Source organism: Macrotis lagotis, chromosome 3, assembly GCF_037893015.1.
Source record: "Macrotis lagotis isolate mMagLag1 chromosome 3, bilby.v1.9.chrom.fasta, whole genome shotgun sequence".
Lineage (NCBI taxonomy): Eukaryota > Metazoa > Chordata > Mammalia > Peramelemorphia > Peramelidae > Macrotis > Macrotis lagotis.
This window is the reverse complement of record NC_133660.1, coordinates 115179790-115206223: the sequence shown is the minus strand read 5'-3', so window position 1 is coordinate 115206223 and position 26434 is coordinate 115179790. Positions and strand designations below refer to the sequence as shown.

The window sequence follows — 26434 nt, the reverse complement described above, 5'->3', positions numbered from 1 at the left end:
TTGTAATTCTTTATACTGTTAAATTTTGTAAAAGTGTAAAATGCTTTATGGTACTGGAATGTAAATTGACTCCTATTATACCATTGTTAAATGTAAAATTGTACCTCCTCCTCCTTATTTCCACCCCCCCTCCCATTTCCGACCTTTTACCTGGTTTGGTCACATAAGAGGAGGGAGGGATTTCCCTTTTGGCCTTGGAACCCAGAGAAGGGGCAAGACTATAAAAATCTGGCCCAAACTCTCCTCAAGGCCGCTGCTCTCCCTGGCTCAGCCAGCTGTCCCTGTCTTTTTCTCTATCTCTTTGTCTGTCTATCTATCTCTGTCTCCCAAAACAACCTTGCCTAGCCTTTTGTTGTTCACTTCTATCTTCAAAGTGCCTGTTGCTTCTCCAGGAGAAAAGTTTTTAAGGTCTTTTTTTTCAATTTTTATTTTTTTATGGGGTTAAGAGTGACTTGCCCAAGGTGACGCAGCTAGGCAATTATTAAGTGTCTGAGGTCATATTTGAACTCAGGCCCTCCTGACTCCAGGGTTGGTGCTCTATCCACTGTGCCACCTTGTTGCCCTGAGAAAAGTTTTTAAGCTGTATACTTTGCTGCCATCTATAATAAATCCTGAGCAACTTTTAAGTCCCAGGGAGTACATTAATTCATTCACTGTTCAAGACTTCTCAATCTTCATTTGGAGGCCCCCATTCTCATCCACTGCAGCATGACATCTAATTTTGATCTGCATTATTGTTCCTCTTTCTTCATCACTTTCTCAAATCTAGACAGTCAACAGAATAAAAAATCAAACTCTGATTTGCAGGGTTTTCTGATTTCTAGCATACAAATTCCAATATTGAAAATTTCATAATCAGTTCTTCTGAGTTGGTCTGAGCTGACTTCAGTACATCACTGTGGGTACTGTGAGGCAAGTTGCAAAGTCCTGTCATTCTTCTTCTCTGGTAAAAACCTTTTTTTTAAAATCTAGTTTCTTTTTTTCTCCATTCCACTGCACTCACTGTAATTCAGGATGCTATTTCTTCTTATCTGCATTATCACAATAGTTTCCTAACTGGTCTTCTCACTTCTGGTTCAGAACTGTAACTAACATAAGAAGAAGAGTACCTTTTACCAGGCTAACCCCCCCCCCCCCGAGGGCATACTTCCACCCTACTGTGAGAGCAATTCTCACAACTCACCAGAAAGTACTTGGCTGGCCAGTATTGCCAGGGAACCACCCCTAGGCTACCACACCTTTTCCTCCTCCTAGCAATGGGGATGAAAACCAGGTTACTCTCTCTTGGGTTAACTATACCTCAAAACCTAAAGAATCCTTTCAACCCCTTCCCTAAACATGCACTCAGATAAATAAAAGCAATTTGGGGAGGGAGAGAACACTAATATGGGATGGGGGAGAGATTACTAACAAGACAAGAGACTATATAAAAAATTTTTTAAATCTCAAAATTATGTTTCCCTTCTAAACTCTCCCCTCAACAGTTCTGATTTTGGTATGCAAGGTTTTCTAGAGTTCTACCCCTATCCAGTAGTAGTATAGTAGTAGTAGTAATAGTAGTAGTAGTAGTAGTAGTAGTAGTAGTAGTAGTAGTAGCAGTGGTAGTAGTAGTGGTAGTGGTAGTGGTAGTAGTAGTAGTAGTAGTAGTAGTAGTAGTAGTAGTGGTAGTGGTAGTAGTAGAAGAAGAAGAAAGAAGAAGAAGAAGAAGAAAAAGAAGGAGAAGAAAGAAGAAAACAAGGAAGAGGAAGAGGAGGAAAAGAGATGAAAACTGGATTTGTATATGGAAGGCTCTTCCCTTCTCCCCTCCCCCAATTTCTGGAAGAAGCACAAAGCTCTATGCAACACTCCAAAGTCACCATGCTCAGATGTACAGCATTCAAGCCACCAAAGTCTCAGAGCTTGTCTTAGTTAGTGAATCTCTAAGAAACCTTCCACTTTCTTTAGTCTTCAATACCATGCTGAGAAGTCAGCAATGGAAGCAGAGACAAGACAGGGGTTATTCAGTGGACCTCTTTCTAAACATTCATTCCTGTAGCAAGCCCATGCATGAGTGAAATTGCCCATTTCAACTCCCTTTGTGTTGAAGATTCAGTCTTAGGGAGTCCCTTGAGAAATCAGCCCTGAGAGGGTTTACTGATTGATTCAAAGGATCCAAGATCTCTAGCTGGAAGGAACTTTACAGCCATCTAGTCCAGACCCTCATTTTATCAATGAGGAACAGAGGCCAACATCATATGGTTAATAAGTATTGAGTGGGATAAAGTCTGAGATTTCTTCAGTAGAATATTATAGATTGGAGAATAGTTAACTATGCACCCCTCCTCCCTTGACAAAGCAACCTCTGGTATATTGGTGAAGAGTCAACTGACCCTACTTTATCTGTCTAGATGACCATTCAATCCCAGGGGCTGAAGGGGTTTCGGTTTGAATTTTATGCTCTTTTCCCTAGATTAGCTTGCCGGTCTAGATTGTAAAACCACATTCTTCACTAACGAGGGTGGGTCAGTGAGGGCAGGGAATCGAGTTGGGATAAATATGATTCTTGGGCCTTTTGCTTTTGCCTCAATCTCTGTAATTGATTGTGGCCCATTCCTTGAGAAACGAATAAAGCTTCCTCTTGATACCTTGAGAGATCTCCGAAATTTATTTAAGTGGCATTTGTCTCACACAAGTAGCTAAGGAAAAATTTGAATGCAGATCCTCTGATTCCCAATCTCAAACACTACTTATTATCTGCCTCGGGTTCTATTAAGTAAATGTACTTTTGTTGCTGTTATTATTGTTGTTTTCTGTGATTTTTTTTATAATGTATAATTCTGGCTTGGTCAGGAATATTCAATAGAAGTGGGGACTGATCAATTATGCAAACCTGGAAGTAGCCCAAAGTGGGGCAACTTTAGGGATTCTAGTATTTCCAAATCCCCTAGAGTAATTGGGTGGTAGTGGATGAAATGCCACGTCTGGAGTTAAATTCCTGAGTTCAAATTCAGCCTCAGACACTTACTAGCTGTGTGACCCTGGGTAAGTCACTTAACCCAGTTTGCTTCAGTTTTCTCACCTGAAAATGAGCTGGAGAAGCAAGTGGTAAACCATTCTAGCATCTTAACCAAGAAAATAGCAAATAGACTCAGACATGACTGAAATGACTGAACCACAACTGACTGACTCCCATACTTTGTTAGTATTCTCTCCCCATCCCAAGTTAGTGTTGTCTTGCTCCCAAAATTGCCTTTTATTTATCTGTGTCTATGTTATATGCACTTTCAGACTCCCTTCTCATCCCATAAAGACCTTGACTTTATGGTTTTATGTCCATCTTTTTCTGTCTCCTTTCCTAGAATGATACATTGCACTTAGCAAATGTTGGTTTGAATTGGATAACACTCTTGTTTGAATTTAAACTTTTATAAATACTCTTTCTCCCATCTTCTGAAATGATGATTGTAATATTACTCACATGACTGTAAAGCACTTTGAGATCCTTGACTCGAAGGCACTGCTTGTAAGAACAAAACAAAACAAAAACAAATTTTATTATTACTGTATTCAACATTTGAAGTAATTGTTCTCTGTGGAAACATACTCTAAATATTTACCTGGCTTGGATTTTCTTCTTTTATTGTATCTCACAAGGAACACCACCAGCAAAGATAACAGGAGCAGTAACCCTAGTGGGATCCCCACCATTAGCAGAGTCTCTAGGTCTACTACACTCTCCCTTTCTGACAGAACTGGGGGAGTTGTGGCTAGAATTTGGGGGTCCCCTACTGTGCGAGCATCATCTTCTCTTTGATTTGTGATAAAGGACGGGTCACTGAGCTTGATATCCTGGTCTTGAGAGGGTATTGCTTCTAAGGCATGTGATCCTTCTCCAGAATATTCTGGATCTGAAGCAAAACCTGTAGAAACACATACAGATTGGCATGTTGAACAGAGCTGATGTCTTCTTTTTCATGACTTTTAAGTGATCTTGTCCATACCCAGAGATAAAACTTGTTCCACTGAAAGTTTTTCCCTCTGCTTCAATATGGTTTCCAGATTTTTCAAGGATGAAAACTCATTCATTTTTTAAATAACAATAATTTATTTGAGAAAAACATTTTGCTTTTGCACACAGGATCATATATTTAAAAATAAAAGAAACCTTAGAAGTCATCTTTCCAAGTCCTTCCCATAGACATTAACTGATTTGTCCAAGGGTCCGTAAATAGTAAGATGCAGCTTCCTTTACTGACAGTCATTAGTCTGAAGTTTTCCATAGACTAGAGTAGAAATCTTTAGTCTCTGACTGGAGGACATTTATTTTAGCTACCTAATACCCCAAGGTTTAATTTCTTCTCTGAATGCAACTCCCAGATTTAAGAGCATAGCTCTCTTTAGTTAGACAAGTCATTCCAGTTTATGGGACTCATTCCCTATGCCTCCTGATTTTAACTTAAAATGCCCTTATTAGTTGTCCATGTAAGGACAATTCACCTCATAAGGGTATGATTTCCTGTGTGGACAAAGGGAGAGGAGAGAGGGAAAGGAAGAAAGAAAAGAAGGAAGGAAAGGAAGAAGGGAAGGGAAGGGAAGGGAGGAAGGAAAAGGAAGGGAGGAAGGGAGGGATGAAAGAAGGAAGAAAGAGCTACAATGTCCAGTGGGGTAGATACTACCACTCACAAATCACTCTTTATCCTTTCTCAGAGAACCACGATAATAAGGAAGGGATCAATTGCAAGTGAATTGAATTTAAGAGAGGAAGGGCTGCACAAAGTCACCAACCTCACTCCTCCAGAGTTATCTGGGTCCAGTGGCAAGATATAAATAGATTAGGACAATTGGAGATGGCCTAGGATGCAGTGGACAACCTTGGTCTTTTTAAGCTAAATTCTTTGATCTTCGAACCTCAGAAGATATCTTAAGGTTTATGGACTAGGTCACCTTTTCTTTTCTTTTTTTTTTTTTTTCCATTTTTGCAAGGCAAATGGGTTGGTTTAAGTGGCTTGTCCAAGGCCACACAGCTAGGTATTTATTAAGTGTCTGAGGTGGGATTTGAATTCAGGTACTCCTGACTCTAGGGCTGGTGGGTGCTCTATCTACTGCACCACTTAGCAGCTCCATCTAGGTCACTTTCTTAAGACCCAAATCTTTCTGGCTCTCATTGACTGACCAACGATGGGTTCCAGTCCAAGCCTCACTTGGTCATTATTTGGGCTTTGATGGATCAGATCAAGTGTAAATAGCAATTATTTCTGTTTTGGTCAGAAACTCTGAGGGTCTTCTTCTAAATTGACTTTATTTTCAGTTTAGCTTTTTTTAAAAACTCAGTAAAAGAGACCAGTCTTTGCCTCATTTCTTCACTAATCTAAATTACTTAATGGGTGTTGCCTCAGTCAAACTGAGACCTGGGAAAGACCTAGCTTGTAAAAGGCCATTATTTCCCTCTGCATCCAGGGTCACTAGGCACTAAACTAGATGGTTCCAGAGAGAAGGTTAAGCTGGTGACTTTGCACAGCCTTGCCTCACTTAAGTCCAATTCACTTGCATGTCATGGCATCACCTTCCTGAAGTCACAGTCCTTTTCCAAAACGAAGGACAAACAATGATTCACCTCATAATTACCAAACAGTTTTCAAGTTCAGAGTCCCTCAGTTTTCCAATTCCAGATTTCTCCATTCTCCCAAGCAGATGAATGAGCAGTAAGAGGCACAGGATCCTTAGCTTTTCTTTTTGTTCAGTTTTGTTCTTAGTCTTTTATGACCACGCTTGGTCAAGCTTTAAAATAAACTTTGGGCTCATATTTATAGATTTTTTTAGTTGTTATAGTTTTTCCTGCTTGCCTTTCCTGCTAGTGCTATGGCAGCAGCAGCAGCAGCAGCAGCAGCATCTACACTGGACTACCAGGGACCATGATTGAGATAAATCAAGCTTCTGGCTTCTCAACTCCCTGGGAAAATGTGACTTCATCTTCACTCTCACCATTTTCTTCTGTACTGCTGTATATATTTCTCCCTTCCAAATTTTGAACTGAGATTTATTAACAAATATATATATATGTATATATATGCATATATATACTCACACCCACATATATATTATCTGAATAATAACAGGTTATAATATAAATTTGTTATGAGGATCAAATAAGTTTATATATAAATTCTTTATAAATATATATATATATATAAATTCTTTATAAACCTTGAATCATTTTTAAAATGGCAACAATCATTTTTACTACTATTAGTATATTAATGTAACATTGTCTTAAAAAAACTGAGAAACAGCATGGCATCAGAGACAGACAGCTTTTGAATTAGGAAGATCTGAGTTCAAGTCTCTCCTGACCATGGACAAGTCACTGAATTTCTCAGTGCCTAGATTTAAAATTGCAGAAATGGTCAAGATTCACTAATGGAAGGAATTTTCCTCATTAGGAGGAGAGAGAGAGAGAGAGAGAGAGAGAGAGAGAGAGAGAGAGAATGAAAAGATACGGAGAGAGCAAATAGATATGGCTCATTTAAATGAGGGATGTTGAGAAGCTTTGTTGAATTAATACAGCATTTCTCAGCCCTAGTTTAAAAACACTGCAGGTTCTCTCTCTCTCTCACTCTCTCTCTCTCTCTCTCTCTCTCTGATTTTTGCAAGGCAATGGGTTTAAGTGGCTTGCCCAAGGCCACACAGCTAGGTAATTATTAACTGTCTGAGGTTAGATTTGAACTCAGGTACTCCTGACTCCAGGGCTGGTGCTCTATCCACTGCACCACCTAGCCACCCCTGCAGGCTCTCTTAAATCATTTCCTGTTCAGATTTGGGTTAGACTTCCATGATCTTTGAGGTCCCTTCTAGCTCTGGGATTTTGTGAATCTGTTTCCAGGGGTGTCATGAAATTCTCTGAAATCAAGTAATTTAAATTAACATGTGTCATATAGCATTTTGAGAAGTGGAGCAGGAAAGATGTATTGTGAAATTAATTAAGCAATTATAAGGGATCTAAGTTCTAAAGGACTGGAAATTGGTGATAGAGAATGAATTAAAACTGAGTTGAATGTGTTGATTTCCACGTCTGAAACCAGTGATTCATAATTTGTGGAAATATCTGACTGCAACTCTGGGTGTTTTATGAAAACAAGATGCATATCACATGAGATTTTCTTGGGACAGCTTCACAGGGAAACCAGGAAGCCATTCCAGTTATATGTTAATTTAATAGAATATTTAGAAACTTTTTGCTATGAAAAATATCCAGGTATTTGATTTTTTAGATGACCACATAAAGGAGAATCTGAGACAGAGTAGAACTGCTTACTAGTATTCCAGGTGGAGGGGTAAGAGAAGAAGAAATACTGTTACCCACAGAGAAAAAAAGTCAGTTGATTCATCTTTTCATGTTTTTATTGTTGTTGTCTAGTTATTTCTATTGTGTCTGGATCTCTGTTACTGCATTGGTGTTTGGATTTTTGGGCTGGTTTGTTTTTGGCAAGGATACTGGAGTGATTTGCCATTTCCTTTTCCAGATTATTTTATAGATGAGGAAATTGAGACAAAGAGTGTTAAGTTACTTGGCCAGGGTCACAAGCTAGTAAGTGTCTAAGGAGAGATTTGAACCCAGTTCCTCTGGAATCCAGGGCCCATGCTCTATTTCCCTAGCTCCCTTCATCTTTCCATAATTTTGTAGTAAACTAAAGAAATGAAATGTTTCATTTCTCTCAGGGGTAGACTGGTGCCCACAATTCAGTGGAAACCAATTTGAGAAATTTCATTCAGCTATACAATTCAAATCTGGCTCAAACATAAACCAACTAGACAAGTCACTTAAACTCTGCCTCAGTTTCCTCAACTGTAAACTGAAGGTGTAATGGTACCCACTTCTCAGGATTGTTGTGAAGATCAGATAAGATAATAATTATAAGACAGACACTTTCAGCACTGTACTTCACACATAATAGGTACTATATAAAAGCTAGCTATGATTATTACAGAGTAAGGTCTCCTTGGGAACAACAGCCTCAAGAAATCTGTATGGAGAGCAACAGATAATGGAATCTGGTTGGCAATACCAAGTCCAATAAATGGTGAATTCAGACAGCTTCTAGGAACTTGAAGTGGCAGTGTTACAAAAGATGGACTGTGGAAAATATCCTGTCATCCTTAAATAATCAAGTCATATCTGTATCTCTAATATGATCAAATCTTGATTCTGCAGCTAAACTTCCTGTTATAACACTTAACCTCTCCTGCTTTCAGGTTTCTAATCTAAAAAAATGGGAATTGGCTTAGATAGTCTCTAAGATCTGACAACTATCAATTCTATTATCTGTTGTCATATCAACTAATTGCTCTGACAGAGTTAAAACTGCTAAGAGCATCTGATTATGTTGATTATATAGATAAACTCTTCTTTCAACCAATTTCTCCTCCAATGCTTCTTCCTGGTTTAGAAGTAATTCTGTATTATCAAAGTCAATGCCAGTGTAGTGAATCTAAGCTCTAGCAGGTTCTATTAAGGTGCAAAGACTTTGCTTCTAGGTGGAATATATATCTCTTATCTAAAGACAAACCTAATTAAGTTTGGAGAGATATATCCACAGTTTAGCTGCAGGTGGATACTTTTTTGAACCATTTCAACTCTTTTTTTAATGATTTAGTTTATTTTTATATTATTAATATTTCTTCATTTCCCCCTCACTTCAAGAGAAATCTCTTAGAACATTTTTTTAAAAGATGAGAAAGAAAAAAAATCAGCAAAAGTGGTCAATACATTGAAAAAATATGACAACATATGCAGTATGCACATCTGTGTACCACCCTACCCTTGTCACCTCTGCAAAGGATTTGGTGGGAGATGTCTTCTTATATCTCTTTTTGGGACAAGGATTATTCTTGTTCTGTTTTTTTTGTTTTTAGGTTTTTTGCAAGGCAAATGGGATTAAGTGGTTTGCCCAAGGGCACACAGCTAGGTAATTAAGTGTCTGAGGTCGGATTTGAACTCAGGTTCTCCTGACTCCAGGGCTGGTGCTCTATCCACTGCGCCACCTAGCCACCCCAGCATTATTCTTTATAATTTTGCAGCATTCATTTTCAATTGTTTTGTGGCTGTTCTTTCCATTTACATTGTTGTAGTCATTATATATATTATTCTCTACATATGGCTTTACATAATTCCTTTTACAGTAGACCATGTAAGTCTTTTTATGCTTCTCTGTATCCAACACATTTGTCATGACTTACAACATGGTAATAGTCCTTTATATTCACATGCTATTAGCCATTCCACAACAATCATCATCAATTTTGTTTCTAGCCCTTTGCTATCACAGTATCTTTTTTTAAAAAATAAATTTATTTATTTATTATTCCATCTACATGGAAACATAATTTTCAATTTTTGGTAAGATTTTGAGTTCCATGTTTTTCTCTCTCACTCCCTTCCCTCCTTCTTCCCTTTGATAACAAATAATCTGATTTGCTTACACATATATAACTATGTCAAACATATTTCCACAGTGGTCATGTTGTGAAAGAAGAATAAGAACAAAAAGGGAACAAAAAAAAAAAACAACCATGAGATAGCAAAAAAAGAAAAACCCAACCAAACATAAAGCATAAAACAAATTTTTTAAATGGAAAATAGTATGCTTTGGTCTGCATTCAGGCTCCATATTTCTTTCTCTGAATGTATCACAACAACTCTTGAAGACCATTTCTTCAATTGAAGACATTCAGATGAATTAAAAAATGCTAAGTGCTTACTATGCACAGTGAAAGAAGCTAGGTGATCTGTCTCTACTGAAGAAGAGTCTTCAAAAAAGATATATTCAATAACATTGACATTTGCAGTTCACTAATAGCCTTTCCTTTTGAACAGTACAAAAATGTATTTTAACTTTTACCTTTGTCTCTTTCTGCTAGAGTTCTGACCTCAGGCTAAGGAACTAGGTGATTTGGTGGCTTTATCCTATGCTTACAAGTCACTTTGACTTAAGATAATTACATTGGGACAAGTCTCATGTATCTTACCTATAAAATGTTTTGATGCACTGGGTGTTTTTTAAGGAGCAATAATGCTGTGATTTATAGGTCTGTTCTTCCTTTAGTGACTGATGACCAGCAATGAAATCTGCTTATATTTACTTCCAGGACCAGGACATAAAATTTATACAGCAAAATAAACTCCTGTTCTCACTGAACCTCTCCACCCTCCTATTTCTGCATTCTATGGTCATTCAATTCAATAAAGGTTGAATGGTCCGATGGTTAGAGTCAAAGATTTGGTTTCAAATTTTGACTGTGCCACTTACTTCCCATGTAATATTGGACTAGTTATCAATTTTTCTTGCCTTCAGTTTCTTCATTTTTAATTCAACTGTCTGCATATTCCTATCCTCAGGGAGTTTACATTGTTGGAGAAGGGGTGATAACATATAAACAAATAAATGCAAGTTAATTTAGGGAGGAAGATAAGGGGTTAAAGAAAAGACATTGCGGGAGCTGAGGCTTGAAAGAGACTAGTAATTCTAAAAGGTGAAGATGGAGGAGTGCATTTCAGGCATGAAAAACCACCTATGAGAGGTACAGAGTGGTAAGAGATGGAATGTCGAATTTGCGAGACAAGCAAATAGGGCAGTTTGACTGGAATGTAATTTATGATTAGGGATAATATGTATCTTCATTTGCTCAAGTGTCAAATGGTGGGGCTAAATAAAACAAATAAAAACCTATGTGAAGAAAAACAGCAACATATATGTTAAATATACACCATATATATATATACACATACATACATATTTGGGCAGCTAGGTGGCACAGTAGAGAGAGTGCTGTATCTGAAGTTCAAATCCAACCTCAGATAACCTGGGCAAATCATTTAACCCTGTCTCCTCATCAGTAAAATAGAGAAGAAAATGGCACAACACTCCTTATCTTTGCCAAGAAAACCCTGAATGGGATCATAAAGAGTCAGGCATAACTGAAATAACTAAACAACTGACATAGCAATATATATGGGAATATAATATAATGTGAATATAATGAAAAAGTTTCACCTTAAGAAGAAATAGGAACCCATTTTCAAGAGTGTACTAGTAAATGTTTAAAAATCAACTCTTTTTTTTTTAAGGTTTTTTTTGCAAGGTAAATGAGGTTAAGTGGTTTGCCCAAGGCCACACAGCTAGGTAATTATTAAGTGTCTGAGACCCAGGTACTCCTGGCTCCAGGGCCAGTGCTTTATCCACTGTGCCACCTAGCCGCCCCAAAAATCAACTCTTTAGAGGGAAAAATATACTGCAAGACATATTTTTGGAGGGCAAGGCAATGGGGTTAAGTGACTTGCCCAAGGTCACATAGCTAGGCAATTTTTATTAAGTGTCTGAGGCTAAATTTGAACTCAGGTCCTCCTGACTCCAGGGCCAGTGCTCTATCCACTGCCCCACCTAGCTGTCCCTAGGATATACTTTAAAATTTAATTTGCATTATTAATATTTTCTCCATTAACTTAAGTCCAGACAAAACAATTCATCAAGTTGCCAACTGCAGAGTGCAAATGCTCACACTGAACATTTAATAATCAGTCTTTGAAAGTAGGCAGAAGCTATTTACAGTATGTTCATGCTTATTGCCTCTGTAAGGGAATGGAGGGGATTGTGCAGGTAGGCTTTGCATATACTATTAAACTTTTAATTGGTTTTGCTGAACTACTTTTTTCTTTTTTGTTTTTTAATCTTTGTTTTAATAAAGAATAGGTAGGGGAAGAGAAAGTGATATATATTCGAAATGAAGATAAAAAAAATGAATGCCATAGCTCTAAATCCCATATATAAAGGAAAATATTAAGATCTGGCTTGATATGCATTCACTGACATGCATTTCAGTCAAGAACTTCTATTATCTCAGATATTTATGAGCTGATAAGATTTTCTTAACTCTTCTATTAAAGGACTGTCAAGTGAGAGGTAAGGGCCATTAAGCCAGAGGTCAAAAGGAAGGCAGAATGAGAAAAGAACTATGGGATATGATGTTTGTCCTTCATTCTCAAAGAAGACCATGACATCACAGAGATAATGTTATGACAAGCAATTGATTTGATTTGGGGGTGGGGGGAGCTGTGCTAAGTCACCAGTCAAACTTTTTTCTCCAGAGCCATTTTAGTCCAGTGGCTGGCTATGAAACAGGACAACTGGAGATAGTCCTGGATGTGAAGCAATCAGGGTTAGGTGATTTACCCAAAGTCACACAACTAGTAAGTGTCTAAGGCTGCCCCTCTCAAACCCCAAATAAAACCATGCAAGATCATTGCCACCTCCATTTCTTGCTTGAATTTTCTTGATGACTGTAGGTGAAACAAGAAATAAGGAAGTGGAAGTAGCTGGAGACCAAGACTGTGCTCTCCAAATAAGCACCTTCTCAGCTTTACAGGTTTTCTTGTTTTCTGATATATACTAAAAAAATGAAAATAGAAACAGAAAAAAGACTGACCCCGCCCCACACACACATGCATATACACACAGAATCCTGTGCATGACAAATCTGCCTTTTTGAATAACCTAAAATTAAATAAGGGTTAAATAAGAAAAGAAATTTTATTAAAATGAGCCTCATCATTATGGAGTCATATAGTGAAAATATAGCTAGATTTGAAGTCAGGGGACTTGGCTTGCAGTTTCAGTTCTGATCCCACCTAAGACACATTGAGTAAAATTTTGCTTTTCTCCTAACCTCAGATTTCTTACTTGATATTTCTAGTTAACTTAAATCCGACAAGCTGCTCTGACAAAGCATTTGCTAGCTGAGTTGACTACACTGAGTATTTCCCAATACTGTGGAAAGAACTCTGATCTGAATTCAAGAGATCCAGAGTCTATTTCCTGCTCCACCCTAAATTGCTGAGTGACTTTGAATAAGTTACTCTACTGCTATAGACCTCCGTTTCTTAATCTATAAAATGTAAGGATTTGTGGATCATGTTGAGTCATATATTAAGAAATGGAAAAGAATCTTAAAGGTCATCTGGTTGTCAGCCCTCATTTTAGAGATGAGGAACCTGAGGGTTTGGAATGGAAGACCTCACCAGTTCCTTCCAACTCAAACAGGCTCTGAATCTGTGCTGTCATTAACTAAACCAATTATAATTCTAATTGGTTTATATTGATGCTCCCCTATGATAGTCTTGGTTGTGTTCCAAATATAAATGGACTGTCCTTACACAGAAGAAAACCTTTGGAAGTAGATATTATCCCACCATATGGAATATATTCTATAGGATTTGACATCCAGAAAAATAACAAATTGAACTAAATTATTTTTTCATTATCATTGACTAAAATCTTTAAGCATCTTAGGGGTCTCAAGTTCAAACCCCCGATCTGACAAATTAGGACAGAGGTCCAGAGAGGTTAATTCATTTGTTCAAGGTCATTCAGATCCTAAGTAGAAGAGGTAGAATTTGATCCCAAGATAGTCCTGTGAGGATGAAAGCATTATTGCAAATCCTATTATAGAAGAGAATGTATGTTCCACAGGCACATAGTAAGGACTTAATAAAGGTTTGTTGAATTGAATGCAGAGAGCTATTTAATATAAAGGGAAGCAAAATGGGCAGTGAAGAGAATGCTAATCCTGGAGTCAGAAACACCCAATTTCCTGAGTTCAAATCTGGCCTCAAATACTTGCCCACTTGTGTGACTTTCAGCAAGTCATTTAGCCTTGTTTGCCTCAGTTTCCTCATCTATAAAATGAGCTGGAGAAGGAACCACTCCAATATCTCCACCAAGAAAACTCCAAAGCCTGTCATGGAGAATCAGACCCTACTGAAAACATCTGAACAACAACTTAATACAGTGATTTCTCCTTAAATGCTTTTTCCCCTTTAAATCTCAAGTCTTCCAATTTTTCCTGTTTCTGTTGAGGGTACCACCCTCCTCCCAATCTGACACCCAGGCTTACCATTTAAATGTCATTCTTGACTCCTCACTTGCATTAACCATTTAGGGTATAGGATCCTGGCCTCCAAGAACTTTCACTTCCTAATTTCTAGTTTCACCTACACACAAAATCAATTTGTTGAGAGGTCCTGTTATTTCTGCCTTCACAGAATCTCTCCTATCTGTGCCCTTTTCTTCACTAGTACAGTTACTATCTTGGTTTAGCTCTTTATCTCCTCAAGGATGAACTATTACAGTGGCTTCCCAATTGGCTCTCTGCCTCAAGTCTCTCCCCAATCCATTCTATGTCAAAATAAGCTTCCTAAAACACAAGTCTAAACATCTCACCATCACACACCCCCACTCAACAAACTCCAATGGTTTTTCTATCACCTTCATGTTCAAGGGAAATCTGTTGAGATTTTAAAATTCCTTCATACCTTGGTTCCTTCCTACTTTCTAGTCTTCCTTACACTTTATTTCCCCACTGATCTTTTTGTTCCTTGAATACAGGATTCCATATCTTGATTGATTCTTTAATGCTCTCCCTCCTATCCTCTGACTCCTGGAAACCTGACTGCCTTTCCCCTCAACTCTGAGATTATCCCTAATTTATCCTATATTTGTTTCCCCCCCCGCCCCCATTTACAATGGGAGCTTCCTGAGAACAGAGGCAATGGTTTTTACTTTCTATCTCCAGTATTTAGCAGATACAGTGAGAATGCTAACTGACAGTACTCTAAAAACAGTAAATGATTCATAAATGTGTATTAAGCCGAACCAGATTGATGAAAGTCAACCCAGCCCTAATCCCTAGACATCAAACCTTGCCTGTAATCTCCAAACTGACTCTCCACTCTGGACTTTGAACAAGGTTTTTGTCCTCATTCTTCCCACACTCTAGCCCTCTCCCCAGCATGATCCCTACAATGTCTGCCCTCCTCCCTTCTGAGTCATACAATTCTCAGTTTCTTTCAAGATTCAGTTTAAGAGTCACCTTCCCAGCTGCTGGCTCCTTCCCCACCTCAAAAAAAGAAAAACCCACCGAGTACCTGTTTTGTATGTTTTCTAGATTCTTATATAGGTATATGTTGCCTCTCCAAATATAAGCTCCCTGAAGGCATGAATTATTTTGTCTTTTGTATCTTCACCTGTCACAATGTAGACTTGTTGACTGAATATTGTCTTGTTTACAAATGAGGAAAGCACTGATCAGAAAAAGTGAAATGACTTTATTCAGTTATACAACTGAATAAGACAAAATGTACTCCAAGCCAGGTCTTCTACCCTCCATTCAACTGTTTTTTTGCATCAATATGTTCAGTTTAGCACTTCTTTCAGTCCACATTCCAGTTGTTTTTAATGGATGAATATGACAGGAGTGTGCTGGTAAATGTTTAACAATCAGTTGTCAAAAAAAACCAACCCACCAAAACACACAAAACAACAAATGTGCAGAGGGGCATGCTTTTAAGTTCAATGTGCATCATTAACATTTTCCCTATCATTTTCTTAAGTCTACACCATCAATAAAAAATAAATTAAGCCCTGATTTGTAGTCTTTGCTGATTTCCAAGGTGTACCTATTTATACTGACATGTTTATACATCAGCTTTCACAAAATAATCAGAGTACAAAGTACTTTGCTACAAAGTAAATGGATGCTTACAGTAAAACGCAACTAAGGCAAAGAGAAGTATCTTCTCTCCTAGATCAGAAGACAAATCTATCTTTACCAAGAGCAGTTTGGGGCTATCTATATAAGCCACTTAAGTTCAAAGCAGAAGTGGTCCAAGGAAGGAAATGACTAACTGGCCGAGTTAGCCCTAGGCAAAAGCATGACATCATCCAAGGGAGCTCTCTCCCAACCCTTTCCTTCTCTCTTTTGCCCTGCTATCCAGTGAACACTGATTAAGTCCCTACTGTGTTAAAGTGTTTTTTGGGCAGCAATACTGTAGTGATTTGTCATTTGCTTCTCCAGATCATTTTATAGATGAGGAAACTGAGGCCAACAAGATTAATTGATTTGTCCAGGGTCAAACAACAGAGGTCAAATTTGAACTCAGGAAGATGAGTTTTCTTGACCCCAGGTCTGGTGCTCTATGCACAATGCCACCCAGTTGTGCTCACATGGGCATCTCACTTAATGTTTCAATGTTCTAGGAAATTCTAAAGTGACAAGTGGCAGAGAAAAGTATTGACTGTGGGTGGCTAGGTGGCACAGTGGATAGAGTGCTGGCCCTGAGTTCAAATCTAGCCTCAGACACTTAATTACCTGTGTGGCCTTGAGCAAGCCACTTAACCCCATTGCCTTTCAAAAACAAGAAAACTATTGACTGACTTTGGTGAAAGCATTGTCCATACCTGGAAGTTTTCTATTAACAGTGAGATCACAGGTCTACAAACTGCCCTGCTACTTAAAGGGAGATACTAATAAACTAGCAGGTATAGGAAAGGCAGATCTGTCTCTTCTGTCACTGAAGAAAGTAACTTCTTACTTTCCTTTCCAAGATGGTGCTTGGGATTTAAGATCATGGATTTAAAAGTGGGAAGTGACCCTAGAGGGCATCTAGTCCAATCTCCTAATCTTTTTTTTTGGCAAGGCAAATGGGGTTAAGTGGTTTGCCCAAGGCCACACAGCTAGGTAATTATTAAGTGTCTGAGACTGGATTTGAACCCAGGTACTCCTGACTCCAAGGCCGGTGCTTTATCCACTACGCCACCTAGCCGTCCCTCTCCTAATCTTACAAATGGGGAAATTGAGGCTCAGAGTGACTCAATCAAGGTCACCCAGGTAATAAATAGCAGGACTGGAGGACTGAATCAAGATCCTTGATTCCCAATGCAGCATCTTCTCCCCAGCACCACATTTTAAATTTCCACTTAGTAAGGTAATATGGTATAATAAAATACTTGCCAGAGAGGTACCTGAGTTCAAAGACAATCTCTCACCTTAATGAGCTATGTCAGACAACAACATACATTTATTAAGTGTTATATTCCAGACACTGGGGACATAGAAAGGTAGTCCCTTGGACAAATGAGATAATATAGCTTTTATGTTATTATAGATAATAAGCTACTACAAACTAAAACTACCCTAAGAATTTTGGGACATGCAGCATATGCCATGTGAAAGTCTGTTGCTGTTATAATTACCACACTCTCATTAGCTCTGTCTGGACTCTAGCTTAGAAAAATGACCTTTTTACTGGCTGTCTCTCTCTGTTCCAGTTTATTTTTCATTCTAATGTCTAATTAATCTTCCTAAAAGATCTAAAGGTGCTTTCAATTATCTGAAGGACTATCCTGTAGAAGAAAGAAAAGAAGTGTTTGAACTCAACCCTAGAGTCTAGATCTAGGAGCCATGAGCACAAGTTTCAAAGTGGCAGATTTAAGCTCTATGGAAAGATCCTATCCATCAGAACTGTCACTGAGGCCCTCCCTTCAAGCAAAGACTTGGGAATGCTGGAGATGATGGTTGAGGGATTCTTGTTCAGGCATAGATTGGATGACCAGGGAGTTGGAAGGCCTTAGCCAGTCACTCAAGGCTTCCACAATTGGGCCCAAACATTTGTGCTACTCACTTTCCTGTGTGATTATTCAAGCAAGCTACACTATTTCTGTTTTCCCATTTCCCTATCATTGCCATTTCCAGTCTTGCTCTCTAGGGGGTCTGCTGATCATCACAGAAGGCCTAGAACAAAACCACCTTTTCTGTGAAGCCTCTTCTGCTCCTCCTTTCCTTTAGTAACTGTTTTTTTTTTCTTTCTTGGAATTCTCAAAGCAAGTTGCTTGCACCTCCCCTATATTGTTATAGATGGTCATATTAATATTATTAATTACATGAGAATCAAAACCTTGTTCTATATATAAGAGGAAGTATTGGCAATAGTGGGAAAAAGAGCTAGCTTTAAAGTCAGAAAACCTGAGTTCAGATTCCACTTTTGTCACTTATTACCTGTATGATTTTTGGGCAAATCACTTAATTTTTCTGTATTTGACTTTCACTCCTATAAAATAGAGGGACTTTAACAAATCCTAGTATTTCCCCCAGATCAGCAGATAGCTTAGGCCTTTGCAACCATTTAGCTTCAATAAGCATTTGTTTACTTTATACATTTCCTCTCCCAGGGGAGTAATTGAATTTAAAAATAATTCAGAAGAAGAAAAGACCATTTGGCACAACAAAGGTAAAATTTCAGGCTTTGTGTGAGGTTATTTTTTTCTGATAGAAGAAATTTCCCCTGAAATCCTGTACTTTTGATCTTCCAAGTCAATCAAACAGGATCATTAATTAATATGACTTAAGAACAAGGTTGGCCCTATTGAAAGTACCCACAACCCTATTCCTTCAGTCTATATTCATTTTATTCACATTGATTTGAGCAATTATGTGAGGAACAAATCAAAACAATTTTGCAGATGTGAGGAAGGCAATTGCCAGCTTTCTAAGATCACAGGTGTTCTAACTGCCTGAATAATGATAGCTATGTTTGAAGACCGTGGAGGGATTGCTTACCCCAGCAAGTATTAGTAAGGAAATAAACAGAAAGTATATTTTGGATACAATCACTGACCTTGACATAACCAGAGAAAGTCATGGCTGATTCTGAGGGAATAATAGAAAAAAATGCCAGGGATGATCTATTTTATTTTGCATTCCACTGTGGGGACAGATGATGGGCTATGAAAGCATTCCCAAAGGACAATTAGCTGTGAGGTTTTTAGGGAAGCTGCTCCATAACCTTACAGTGTTGAATCTCATTAAGAGGCCATCATTTTGATATTAGAGTGTGATATGAAGATTTGTGCACAGCAGCAGGACATGTGGGAACACTCATTCACAATGACCAATGAGGCTTGCAAGACACATTTTGGCGAAAAGACTGGTTCATATGTCTAACCAGTGCATTCTCTTGGGAATGGGGGATTGGATTAGGGACCAGATGCTATCTTGCTACTACCTAGCTACATGATTTTAGGCAAGTAACCAAGTCTCTCTGGGCTTCACTCAGTTTCTTCCTCTATAAAATACAGATGCAAAAAACCTCAGATGGTCCTTAAGGTTCCTTCTAGCTCTGTCATTCTCTCTTTTAGTTGGTAAGGTTGTTCTTGGATTTCTGTTTGGAAATTTGGATCTATTCTTTCAAGCCAAGTACCTGTGGAGGCACTGTCCTAATCCAATACTCTTGGCTGTTTTAAACAATTCCTTTCCTGAACATGGAAATGAGTAAAAAGTCTTCAAATATTTTTTGGTTGAGATCTGCAATTTCATAAGTATAAAAAACTCCCAATGAGCAAATTTCCTCTACTGATGCAGAGCAGCAGCTGTTCTGTAACATACTACTGCCTTTGAGAGGTTACCTCACTGAGCCAGCTTATGTCAATAGAATCATTTGCAGCCAAGTCTTCCAGTGCCAAGGGCTGTCCACCTCCACATCTCTCTATGCCTCTCAGAACTGATACCCACTTCTGTCTGTACCAAGGGCCATCCCATAGAGCCTGTGTGGGGACAGGCCAGCCTCTGGCCTCTTCCATGGGCAATATGTGGTCTGGTTCCTTGCAAAAAGGCATCTGCAGTCAGAATCTTCAAAATAACTTGTGGTTCAACTCCGTGTCTTCAGGAAGTTTAGTTCTTACTATCTCCATTTCATACAAGAGATAACATCAGTCCCAAGAAATGAAATGCTGTGCACACAGCTAGTTAACTTCCTTATCCCCCATGATTTAAGCCCTCCCCTGCCATTTCAAATATCTGGTTTTAAAACTGTGACCCCAAATTAAGTAGAAAGGAATCTCTTACTAGTCAACTTTTTTATGTTTTCATTTTTTTGTGCCTATCACCTTCCCCAATTTCTACTTTTACAACCCCATGAGGAATTGCTTTTCCAATTTTTCCTTAAGTGAAAATAGGTACTTGCCCCAGGTCATAAAGTTAGTGACCAAGTTGGGACCCAGGTTATGAGTTCTTGTCCAGCTTCAATATAATTCCCCCTAAACAAAACATATCCCAAATAGCCAAATACGAACATCTAAAAGCCACAAACTATAGACCAATGTGAAACACAGTTACCTGCCCCTCCCTGATGAGAGTTTCTTCTCAAAGTTTAGCTAGGGAGAGTTAAATGATTTCTTTAAAGTAAAAGAAGGAAACAAGCTAGTGTTGGTTAGGTATTAATGATCAGTGACACAATTCAAGGGAAACAGATAACATCCTTGAGGAAAGGAGAAGGGAAGGACCAAATGGAAGAAGAAAAGGAATAATTTGATTCCTTTTTTTTTGTTTGTTTTTAGATTTTGACAAGGCAAATGGGGTTAAGTGGCTTGCCCAAGGCCACACAGCTAGATAATTATTAAGTGTCTGAGACCGGATTTAAACCCCGGTACTCCTGACTCCAGGGCCGGTGCTTTATCCACTGTGCTTCCTAGCCGCTCCATAATTTGATTCTTATATAAATGAAACAAAAAAAAAATCTTTGGTTCATTACACTATCAAAATAATTATAATCTGACCCAGGAAATCAACCCACAATTCAGTGTACTAACTATGAGATATAATGGTATAATGCTAGACAAGGCAGTGTTGTATAAATGCATGGTCTCCTGGATTTGGGATTGAGTAAACTGGAGTTCAAATTCTTCCTTATAACTTTGTAATTAGGTGACCCTGGGCAATTTATTTAACCTCCAGACTTGTTTCCTCATCTTTTCAACAGACAAAGTAATTTACAAAATAACAACTACATTGTAAAAACAAGCAATACTAAAAGTTTTAAGATATTTTGATCAATGTAATGACCAACCATGCCTGGGAGAGACCATTCATTATTAAAGCATGCCCTACCCTCTTGTAGAGAAGTGACAGATTTAAGGTGAATAGCCAATACTGTGGTTATTAGGAGGATTTTGTTTGTTTGGTGGAATAGGAAAAAGAGGGGGGAAAATGACTTTTATTCATTAAAAAATTTTAATTAAAAAATTAAATTTTATTCACCTCACAGAAGTATAATAAAGAATAAATGACATCATTTATATAACACATAAAACAAGTATTATATATATGTGTGTGAATACACACACACACATATGTCAGTCACTATCAATACTGTGTCGACTTTATTTTTATCATGAAGGTACAAGTATCACTAATTCTAGAATGGAGTGTAGATGTCTCTTTTTTTCCTTCCAAATTCTGATAATGTAAAAATCAAATAAATTACCACCAATTTGAAAATCTTGCTTTACCCTTTCCATTAGTGCATATATAAGATTTTTAAAGCAAATTTTGGGTAAGATGTGAACCAATGGGAGAAAAAAAGTTTAACTTGAAAATGATTTTTAGAAAACCATCACTCATCCATACTCATATGAAAAATTATTCTAAATCATTACTTAATAGAGAAATGCAAATTAAAGTTTTTCTGAGATACCACCTCACACCTCTCAGACTGGCCAATATGACCAGAAAGGACAATGATCAATGTTGGAAGGGATGTGGGAAATCTGGGACACTAATACATTGTTGGTGGAACTTCGAACTCATCCAACCTTTCTGGAGAGCAATTTTGAACTATGCCCAAAGGGCAACAAAAATGTGTATACCCTTTGATCCAGCAATACCACCGAAGAGATGATGAAAAAGGGTAAAAGCATCACTTGTACAAAAATATTCACCCTGTTTGTGGTGGCAAAGAATTGGAAATTAAGTAAATGTCCTTCAATTGGGGAATGGCTTAACTAACTGTGGTATATGTATGCCATGGAACACTGTTGTTCTATTAGAAACCAGGAGGGATGTGAATTCAGGGAAGCCTGTAGGGATTTGCATGAACTGATGTTGAGTGAGATGAGCAGAACCAGAAAAACATTATACATCCTAACAGCAACTTGGGGGCAATGATCAACCTTGATGTACTCACTCATTCCATCAGTGAACAATCAGGGACAATTTGGAGCTGTCTGCAATGGAGAATACCATCTGTATCCAGAGAAAGAACTATGGAGTTTGAAGAAAGACCAAGGACTATTACCTTTAATTTAGGGGAAAAAACCTGGTATCTTACTGTCTGATCTTGCTATCTCTTATACTTTATGTATCTTCCTTAAAGATATGATTTCTCTCTCATCACATTCAATTTGGATCAATGTACAACATGGAAACAATGTAAAGATTAACAGACTGCCTCCTGTGGGGGTGGGGGGGAGGGAAGCAAGATTAGGGGAAAAATTGTAAAACTCAAAATAAATAAAATCTGCATAATTCATAAAAAAAGAAAAGCATCACTCAATAGACAATCTGTGAGTGAGACTTAATGTGTAGCTGGACCAGACCTTGAATATTAAAGATAAATAGTCTATATGTACAGGGTTGTACTTGAGACATTTTCAGATTAGAAAGAACCCAACAGAACTTCCTCTCCTATGGCACAACTTTCAAAAAGGCTACTTACATACCACGATGAACCTTCAAAAGATTGTTTCAGTGAAGGAATCCCAGAAAATATTAAAAGTAAATTTAATTTTTTAATTAATTTTTTCAATGAACAAATTTTTTTCTTTGCCCCTCCCCCATCACTGCAAAAGAAAAAGAAAAACAGTAACCTCTAAAGTGTCCTTGAGTCTATCACTTTCTTGTTAGCAAGTGGTTAGTATGTTTCAATTGTGATTGGTCCTCTCAGATTCAAGATCAGTCATTCTTTGCTTTTATAATGCAATTTTTGTATTAATTGTTCTTCTGGTTTCTGCTCCCTTTGATCTTGTATCATTCCATACAAGTTTTTCTAAGTTTCTCTAAAACCATCTCTTTCACTATTTCTTCTGGCACATTTTACCTAAAATTTACTCTAAAAATTATCTTACATAAGCATGAATAGAAAGGGTAAAGTAAAATTTTCACATTGTTGATAATTTATTTAATTTTTCCATTATCAAAATTTGGAAGAAAAAAGAGACATCTACACAAAAGATTCCTTCCTTCTGGAATTAGTGATAAAAATAAAGTCAACATAGATTTGATAGTGACTGATATATCTGTGTGTGTGTGTGTGTGTGTGTGTGTGTGTGTGTGTGTTCACACACACACACACACACATATATAGTACCTGTTTTATGTGTTATATAAATGATATCTATTACATTCACCTACCATAAAATTGTTTGTTTTTTTTTAAATGGCAAGTACCTTAGTCAGAAAATTCCTCCTTTTTAAAAAAACATCACTGGGGAAACATGTTAAATATTTATCATTACAATTTCTTTTAATTTATGTGAAAGCTGCATTTGAACATTTTTATGACTTCCTTTAAACAAAATCTAAGATTTCTCTTTTTATTGCCTTCTTTGGTTGGGCCTTTTTTTTTTAAACTGAAAGTCATTCAAAACTTGATTATTTTGAGCAGATGACTTAGAGTAACTTTATGCTTTTATCTTTTATCCCCCATTTATTCTTTGTTTCCTCCCTTATAGGATAATGAGTTTATAATAGGAAGACCACTTGAACTTAGGCCATCAGAAGACCTGAGCTCCAGCCTTTCTTTCTATCTCAAGCTCACTTAGTTCAGTTTGGCTTAACTATTAAAAAAAGATAGATAACATTGCATATGATGTTTTTGAGAGACAAAAATAGCCACACACAAAGCAACGAGTCACATTATTCTGAGCTATTGAAAGATAAACTCATGTGACTGAATTTCCTTTGAATATCAAAAATAAATTAATGATTAAAGTTGATAAGCAAAGAAGCAAAGAATCTCAAGATTTCTTAACCTTTTAGAGTATCTGTATTCCTTTGGCAGTCTGGGGAAGCCTATTGACCCCTTCTCAGGAATAGTTTTTAAAAATACATAATGAAAAGAAATGTTGGGGGTGGCTAGGTGGCACAGTGGATAGAACACTGGCCTTGGAGTTAGGAGTATCTGGGTTCAAATCCAACCTCAGACACTTAATTATCTAGCTGTGTGGCCTTGGGCAAGTCACTTAACTCCATTGCCTTGAAAAATCTAAAAAAAAAAAAGAAATGTTAAATTTCAGTTAGAGTTTACTGAATAAAAGATGTGTCTTTTTCTCACTCAAATTTATGTCTCCTTTGGAGACCTTGATCTCCAGGTTAAGAAACTCTGGTTTAGACTATGGGTAGAAACATCCATTTCAATAATCAAATACTCCTGTCCAACTCATCCAGGGAATCCCTTAAAGCAGTTAGGAACAATTAAATCATGTTTATTTTTATCCAGTGACTATGAAAAGTGAGCCTCCAGTCAAAATAGTTTTATTGCTAACAAGGTAGATGTCTAAAAAGTCCAATTTTGATAATAAGTAGTTTACTAAAAGGATGATTAATTAGAAGATCTAACATCAAAAGTAGTCTATGAATTCCTATCTCTCCTTTAAAGTCCAACTCAAATGGAATATATCTCTTCCCAGAAGATTTACCTGATCCCCTCTGATGTTGAAAAGCATGTTGCTTTGCAACTCTCTAATACATTTATCATATTACACTGAGTATCATACTTATGTCACATTTTCCCTGTGGGGACTATTATTACTTTGTATAGTAGAGTAAGGAAATTCCTTTATGAAGATCAGCACTTGTTCTACAATTTACAGTCTTAGAGAAGGTTATGGGAAGTTAGGTCCATGATACACCTGAATGCAAATAATCCTGACTCCCTGGTCAGTTCTCTCCCCATTATCTCCTACTGTCTCTATATCTGTATTTGTACCCTTATCCTCCTACTGTGTTATAAGCTCTATCATAAGATTAGAGATTAAGCCGTAGCCAAACTTCTATATCTCTCATGAGCTCACGAGCCATAGTGCCTTTAGTCTGAACTTGCCTTTGATCAACATTTGTAGAATTGTGGTTCAGAGAAGAAAATTGACTAATCAAAGCCTCACAAGTCACAAAGTCAGCTTCTGATTCCAAGTCCTATGCTCTTTCTCCAACACTCTTAAGTCAGATCTGGAAACGATCTGGAGATATCTGCAGTCCCATGAAATGTTAGGGCACCATGGACACTGTCACCCTTCATCAAGCTCCCTCAGAATTTGAACCTCCTTGGTGGTAAATACAATCTTTTTCAATCCAATCTAGCAATCTACTATGTGCAAGACCCTGTCCTAAGTGCTAGCAACCCAAAGAAAAAAATAACAAAATTCCTGTTCTCGAGGAAATAACATTCCAATGAAGAGATTTAGCATATAATAGATCCATGTTCCCTTATCTATAAAAAAGAGGGAATTAGATTACATAGACTCAAATGTTTCATATCTAACTCTGATTATACAATCCTAAGCATGGTCATTTGAGGAGGGAGAGATGACTAAGAAGGAGGGGCATAAGGAAAGGTTTCCTAAGAGGTGACACTCAAAGGCAGCAAGCCTCTAAGAAAGCTAAGGATTCTAAGAGGTGAAAGGGAAGGGGGAGAATATTTCAGGCAAAGAAATGGTGGCAGGAAATGGAACTTTGGACTTGAGGGACAGCAAGTAAGACAGTTTCGTTGGAATTCAGGGAGACAATGTGAAAAAAGTCTGGAGAGATAGACTGGGTTTAGATTGGGAAGGTTACAGAGAGATAAAATGACAAACTGAAAGATGAAATTTCTAAATTTTCAAGAGAAAAGTCTGAATTATTAAATGTCAGCTATAAGCAATCATTGGGCAAAATGTGCTTTTTTTTTCTGGAAGCAATTGGGGTCCAGTTACTTGCCCAGGGTCACACAGCTAGTAAGTGTCTGAGTTGGATTTGAACTCAGGTCCAGTTTGACTCCAGGGTTGGTGCTCTATCTATTGTACCACCTAGATGCCTCAAAATGTCGACTACACACGCACACACACACACACACACACACACACACACACATACACACACACACAAACACAGAAGTATATATATATATATATAGTAAATCTACATTATAACCTTCATGTTAGAGAACTTATGAAATAACGGGATAGGTTTTCCTTTGAGCAGTGTCCCACTTAGTGTCCTAAAATTATAGTTGAAAGTTGGGAGTTGGAAGAGACATTAATGATTATCTAGCTCAAACTCTACATTTTATAAATGAGGGAACTTAGCCTTATATTCTTGAATGTTCACCTATAGACCTGGCAAACCTTCTTTATTAAATAACCTGGTACTCACATAGCAAGTACCACACATATCTCCTGCCCCCCCCAAGTCACGCTTCTATTATCAATAAGGCCATCCTGTCCACATGTTAGCAATGACAGCCATATCTGGGAGCTAGCTCCCTTTCAGCCAGTATCTCTTCCCAGAAGTTAACATGAACTGACAGATAGAAGCATGACTGGGCTGAGCAGCAGTACACTCCCCAGCATGAGAGGCTAATCTAGTTTGGACCCCACCTTGGTAGTTTCTGTCTAGAAATTCTGTCACTAGAATTAATGGATCCTTTCTTTTCCTCTAGCCTGGGTCTGACTTTAAGAAGTAAGGTGAAGAACGGTGAATCAAAATGTCTTTTCCTAGTGAGTCACCATGAGTCAGGACTGAGAACCATGTAAGCAGGTAG

The 26434-nt window shown here is 37.7% G+C and overlaps 1 protein-coding gene across 3 annotated transcripts in view; it reads right to left on the bottom strand.

The window, feature by feature from the left end:
* Positions 1-26434, bottom strand: part of TMEM154 (transmembrane protein 154) — a 69404-nt gene that overhangs the window by 36110 nt on the left and 6860 nt on the right. For 2 of the 3 annotated variants that reach the window (XM_074229128.1, XM_074229126.1), the window contains exons 2-3: positions 3597-3899; positions 3458-3499 (exon numbers count right to left, since the gene is read on the bottom strand). In XM_074229128.1, the coding sequence (XP_074085229.1) occupies positions 3458-3499; positions 3597-3899 (345 nt within the window). The remainder of the gene's footprint in view (positions 1-3457; positions 3500-3596; positions 3900-26434) is intronic. The other variant, XM_074229127.1, reaches the window with a different exon arrangement.